This window comes from Arachis hypogaea, chromosome 17 (genome assembly GCF_003086295.3).
Source record: "Arachis hypogaea cultivar Tifrunner chromosome 17, arahy.Tifrunner.gnm2.J5K5, whole genome shotgun sequence".
In the NCBI taxonomy this organism is placed as follows: domain Eukaryota; kingdom Viridiplantae; phylum Streptophyta; class Magnoliopsida; order Fabales; family Fabaceae; genus Arachis; species Arachis hypogaea.
In genome coordinates, this window is record NC_092052.1 from 127,111,846 (window position 1) to 127,118,206 (window position 6,361).

Below are 6,361 nucleotides of genomic sequence, written 5' to 3' on the forward strand. Positions count from 1 at the left end.
CATTTGAGCCATAGTGTAGGGCGAAAAAGCACGATCAAAGTTGATAGATAAATATAGGGAGGAGTTGAGTGTTTGAATTTGCCAGAAAATCTAGTCGAACTATGTCACAAACTTTTAAGTGTAGAACTTCACCATATATACAATCATCCTTTATTTTATTTGTATATTTTACTCATCAGTTCATAATTTTAACACGGGCAAAATATTAAAGTAAAGGCTAATAATCCATGGTGTAATAAGAAAGTGATGGCTATTTCAGCTCAACTTTTATCATTGGTCCTAGCAAAATTAGGTCACACTTTATATAAAATTATAGGATTTTGCGTGGACTAGCTTCTATTCTCTTTAGATCTCAAAATTTGACAAGAAAAAGAAAATGGAAATCATAATCAAAATTAAAATCCAACGTGTTGCATGCGAGTACTTAAGCATGCAGATATTATTCCATAAATAAAATAAATACAAAGAAAATAACGGATAAAAAGCTACATGCAAGATACATATCAGCAATTCAGCATACTTTGTCTTAGATTTGTCAAGATTACATAATTCTTTTTTCTAATTTAAAAAATAACACAAAACTGTCTTAGTTTTAATTTCCTTCACAATAATAAGGACTTTTATTCACCCTACATTCCAAACTCACGCCAAAAAAGGTTTCCATAATTGTGTGATATTCTTTTTCATATCATCAAAAGTGGTTGGTTTTCATGTGATTTACTCGGATCGATGTATAATACTTCACAAATATTAGTTGAGCTCTGAAAATATATTTCTTTTGTCATTTTAGAAAAATAAGTTGGTGTTAACTGAGAGATTAGTGCAAGTCATAAATAAACTAATATTAATTGAGAACACCTCAACCTCAAGGGTAATCTCTCATTCTCTCATAGCAGCGGCTATCTTCTTCTGGACAAGTTCCACTCCTAGACGCGGAGACAATCGCGGGAGCGTTTCCTGCAAAACATGGCAATACTATAAGATATAAGCCCCTTTTTCCTCTTTTATATTTGAATTTTAGAGTCTCTTTTATTTTATTTTCATTTATCATATCTAGTGATTATCAAGATAACGAGAGGAATGCTAAAACAAGATGGAAGTATCTTCAAAAGAAAAAAATCAAGCAAATCAAACTTGGATCCTAAAACTATGACAAACTAATAGGTAGAGATACTTCGCAAGAACTGGTTTCTTTCCATGAATACATGTGGAGTACCTACAAAGCAGGAATTACTCTCTTTTTTTTTTCTTTCACTTCATAAGGTAACTGTGATTTCGCACAATTGAATCTATAGCTACATAAGCCTAAGTTCTAGAATGAAACAGAAGACTCCATAGCTACATGACACTCCTGGCTTGCTCAGACAACTCATATTGTGTATTTTGCACCAGGATGTTGCCATGTAAAGTTTTGGAGACATGTTTTCTAACTACAAGGAGAAACTTAAGTACAAGTCAATGAACATCATCAAAGCTTTATAGAGAATTGAGGATTTAAGTATTTCAATGTCACGTTTTGCACTCCATACATTGAGTTCTGTATTATGTCCAATTAACAACAACATTATTCTTGATTGTTTTGACTGTGAATTGTTTTTCTAATACAATATGCCCACAGTCTAGTATCTCCCTGTACAACGGATAATTGTTACCAAGAGTCCTTGTGAGAAATAGAGCCCCATATGCAGTGAACGACAAATTTAACTACGGAACAAAATTTAGCTGAAATGTCAAAGTAGCATGCAACTGAAAAAACTGAAACCTAAGAAATCTTATGATAAGCACCTAAGGATTATGGGAGACTATGCCCTGAAAGGCTAGAAATTAAAAGGGTAGAACCATTCTTCTTAAAATACAACACCAAGCATCCCAGTTGAATTTTGTACAACTCATACTGCAGAACAGTGAAAATTGTGTGATCCTAATGTGTAATGGCTTGACCCCATACTACTAATTACTGGTTTGCCTAGAAGCCTCAAATCATATGCAGATCCCATAAAAGAATGAGGTCATGACAAAATTTGTAAGCATCATATACCAGGTCTCCTAGTAATATCAAACTAATATTTTGCAAGCATCAAACTAAAATTGTTGAAGATGGTCACAAAAACTATGGAATAAGGAAAAGATGGTCATACACTTGTGTGCAGAAACACAAGTCCTTGATGATCGTCCATCGGCAGATGCTATCTTAATCACCAGCAAAATTCCTGGTCCTAGACTAGGAAAAGGGCAAGAAAAACACAGGGCAGTGCCAATTTCATCAAAAAGAAAAAAAGCTGCCAAGTGTGGAGAAGTTAGACTTGCTACATTACACACCTTGGTGCTACCTTTCTCTCTACTACATTCATAATACAAAGAATTTAAGCATTGCCCAAGTTGTAACCCTTCACCAACTAATCCTAAACATTTTGATTATGACATAATTATAGAGCCTCCATAGTTGAATTGAGCATTGAAGTATACCTCGGTGCCATCAGAGAGTACTTTAGCCAAGACAGGTATCTCGTATTGATAAGCTCTTTCCCATTGGGGATTGGTAGTTATATCCCTTATCTAATTCACAAAACCCAAAACACACACAATCAGAATGAGACAAAGATAATCATAACAAGAAGAAGAAGAAGAAGGAGGAGGAGGTACCTGGAGCTGAACATCGTGAAGGGAATCAGGGCCAGAGAGCAAGAACGCAGCTTGCAGCTTCTCTTTCAGACCTTCACACAAACAGCATCCGGGCTTTGAGTATAGAACCAATTTTCTTCCACAAGGTTCCGATGAAGATGATGACGAGCACCGAGATACTAAAGCCCACCTCAACGAAAGCCCGCTGGGCCTTTGTCCACTTCGGAGCAAAGCTGGGGAGGGTCTCACCGCTGCGAATGCCGCCGCCACACTCGCAACCGCCATTTTTCCGAGCCAACAAATAAAAACGTTAGCCTACGGATTGTGCTTTTATTAATTAATCAACCGCACGGTTATAACTTATAAATTAGGACTTAATTTAAATGTGTCATTTTATTATTTCTAAAATATAAAATTATATTTTTCTTAAAAATTTACAATAAAATTCTGATTAATACAACTCAGGATGAGTAGAGTAGGAGTGATTAATACAACTGAAATTGCTTTGAAATCTATTTATAATATAGTGCACTAATTTAAACTAGCACATAAAAATAAAAGCCGTTTTAATTTTAAAAATCGGTATAGAAGTTACAAGATCTTATACAAATAAATCTTTCTTTCCTCCCTTTTTTTTCTTTTTAGTTTTTCAAAGATGCACATCCAATCCATAAGTCAATGTTGTAGTTTGTCACTTTCTTGTTATTTTCTTACCATAAGACATCATCCTAAATTCTAGTCTATCCTTTTTTTTTAAGATAATACATGTTAATTTCCAGTCATGGGAAATTGCCCACAAACATTTTGAATTATGAATGAACCAAATTTCTCAGTCAAGTAAACAAAAGAAGGAATCCAACAAATACAAAAGTTGCTCAACTAGACAACTATCAAAACCAAACACCATTATTCCTTTTTTTTTTAGCTCCAACAATGTAAGCACAACTCTTCAATTTCTGCATAAAGACCACCAAAAACTCCCTTCAAGGGTAACCAACCCACTTAACCTTCAATTATAGTACATGAAAAGGATCCACAAGAGGAAAAACTATACAATCTGGTGTTGTGAAGTGTCACAAGTGTGTTAAAGGTAGAAATGTTTATATGAGCTTCTTCTTCCTAAAATATCGCTTCAGATACCACAGCTGCAAGGCTGCAACAATAATGCAGAGACCAAGAGACATGATACTGAACCAAGCCACTTTAGCATTCGTCGATTCGCTAACCTCCCTCATATCAGCTTCCCTGCAACGAGCAATGTCCAAGACAAAAGATGTTCCAATCAAAATGGCAATGAATTAACTAACCATTAACCAAGCTCAATGAATGGAATTTGGATCCTCTAAAGTGATAAAGTGAAGAGTTAATCAGCATTGACTTTATAACTTCCATGAAAAATGTGTACCTCAATATCTTAATTTAAGAGCGATTAACTCCTCACTTCACTATCTTACCAACTTCCTCCCTTTAGAGGATCTTGATCCCAATGAATGAATCGTGATTAATTTCCCTTTTTGCTCATCACCATTAGTTAAAATTAAACAACCTAACTAACTTCTCCATAAGACCCTGACAACAGATATTAGCATCATCAAGGACGTCTTCACATGAAGATGATGTTGTAAACTGTTAGATGGTTCAGTCAAACATATTTAGTCAAACATATCAAACCATCTAACTGTACACAATATCATCTTCACACGAAGACATCATCATTGAAGTAGTCACCATCAACCAAATACCGAAACGAACACGAGATTTACCTGTTCTTCAAATAAATCAGATTTTCGCGGATGGCTTCCACAGCTGCTTCAAGTTTCCTTAGCTCAAGTTCAACACCCTTGTATATGGCAATGTCAAAAAGGAACATTAAACATTTCATATTGAAAGGAATAAAGGAATGTATGGATTAGTGAATGAGTTATAGCTCAAATGGCATAGTCTCCCCATATTCAATTAAGAGGTTGCGGGTTCAGTCTCCTATCTTTGATAAAAAAAAATAAAAAAATGAATGTATGGATTACCTGAATCTTTTCTTTTTTGGCAACGGTTTCCCAGTCCTTGGCAGAAATGCCAGTTCTCCAGTCAAGGCTAACAGTTACAGTTGGTTGTTGATGGTTGTTTTGCAGCCAGAAGCAGGCCAAGTAGGTCCCACTCTCGGCGCTTGTAAATGCAAACTGGCCATGGGTAACATTTTCTTTCTGGTGAAGGTTGTTTCCATAAGGAGATGTTACCTAAACAAAACAAAAAGCAAGATTCGTTACAAATTGAAAGAGCGAGGCATAATTGAAGTCAAAGAAGAGAAGAGGTACCTTGAGAGAGACGGTGTGGATCTGGTGATGGTCAACTTCATCAGCGACAACATAGTAATCGGCTAAAACGACGACGTTGGACTGGATATCTTCGGAGACACACTTGGTTCCGGAAGTAGGGATGGTTAGCCAGATGGCATGAGATTCAGCGATGAAGAAGAGGAAGAGGAGAGTAATTGGAGATCTTAGCTTCATCTGATTAATTAACTTTCACTGTTCCTTCAGATCTATGTGTTTGTCAATTAGAAACTAAGCTGACTAATTCGCCTCTCTGGGACATGGCCTCCTCTACTTTCTTCTTTCTTCCATTCGTTAATGGTTTTTGGTTTTTTTTTTTTTTTTTTTCTCCCACGGTATCTCCAATTTGGCAAGTTAAAATACTAATCCAACGGATCATAACTCTATTTAAAAATTTATTGTTGATTAAGGAGTCAAAGTGTGATTTAAACTCCTGATACCAATCCAACTTTATTTGTTTTCTTCTTTTTTTTTTTTTTTGTTAAATGATTGGATAACTCTTAATTTTAAACATCACACATTTAGTGGTTTTTTTGTACCATTTAAGGGGTTTTTTATTCTTATGTTCCTTGGATATTTTACTTTTTTTATGGACAAGCCTATAATGTATTTGGGCTTCTACTATATTCAGAGGCCTGTTATTTTGTCCAAAAATTCCAATAATCTCTGACAAAAAATTTTGAAAGAGTGATCTGCATCTACACTTCCATGATGTTCCTTAGGCGTGTATATGTTCTGGTCTGGTCCGGTCCAAACTCGAACATTTTAAGAATTAATTTGGTGTGATTTTATAAGGTTTAGAGTCGAGTTCGAGTCATAAAAATAGACCCAATTATTATTTAGGGTCGGATTCGGGTCAAGACAAATCTGATCTCACTCAATTCATGTGTATCCTAAGGAAACTAAAAAAAGTATATATGTTTTAAATTAATTCCAATATTATGTTATATTAATTATAAACTTATTGTTTTTTTTAATCACACTTATTGAATTAGAAAATAGATCAAAGAAGCATTAAATTAAAATTTATGGACAAATTCAAGTTCAAATATGGATATCAACTTCTCGATAACAAGTTTCTTTATAAATTATTGTTAAAGCTTGAAAGGCTCAGTTTTTACCCGATTTAGACCAGTATAATTGTGGCCCAAAATTGTTTAGGTTTTATCAAGTCTAAGGCTAGGTTAGGGTCTAAAAAATAAATCTAATATATATTTAGAATTGAGTCTTGATTAAAAAAAGGAAGAAGGGACAAAATTACACCTGAAAGTTCATACGCTGGACAGTAATACACTTGAATCGTTTAATGAGTCACGCGTGCACAGTAATTATACACTCCGGCGGATAGAATGACCATTCCGGCCATCAACGTGTGGCGTGGTTAGTTTGAGTGGATAGGTGGCCCTATT

The 6,361-nt window shown here is 35.0% G+C and overlaps 2 protein-coding genes across 2 annotated transcripts; both read right to left on the reverse strand.

The window, feature by feature from the left end:
• Positions 1-754: 754 nt before the first annotated feature.
• LOC112764752 (uncharacterized) lies at positions 755-3,247 on the reverse strand. Its single transcript, XM_025810521.3, has 3 exons — positions 2,644-3,247; positions 2,467-2,556; positions 755-957 (listed from the first exon to the last, which is right to left on the reverse strand). Exons 1-3 carry the CDS (start codon positions 2,905-2,907, stop codon positions 880-882), a joined length of 432 nt encoding a protein of 143 aa, XP_025666306.1. The 5' UTR covers positions 2,908-3,247; the 3' UTR covers positions 755-879.
• A 147-nt stretch (positions 3,248-3,394) lies between these two features.
• LOC112764751 (transmembrane emp24 domain-containing protein p24delta3) lies at positions 3,395-5,464 on the reverse strand. The gene is made up of 4 exons (XM_025810520.3): positions 4,935-5,464; positions 4,647-4,856; positions 4,386-4,462; positions 3,395-3,867 (listed from the first exon to the last, which is right to left on the reverse strand). The coding sequence occupies exons 1-4, from the start codon at positions 5,127-5,129 to the stop codon at positions 3,723-3,725; spliced, it is 627 nt and encodes a 208-aa protein (XP_025666305.1). The 5' UTR covers positions 5,130-5,464; the 3' UTR covers positions 3,395-3,722.
• Between the last annotated feature and the right edge of the window lie 897 nt (positions 5,465-6,361).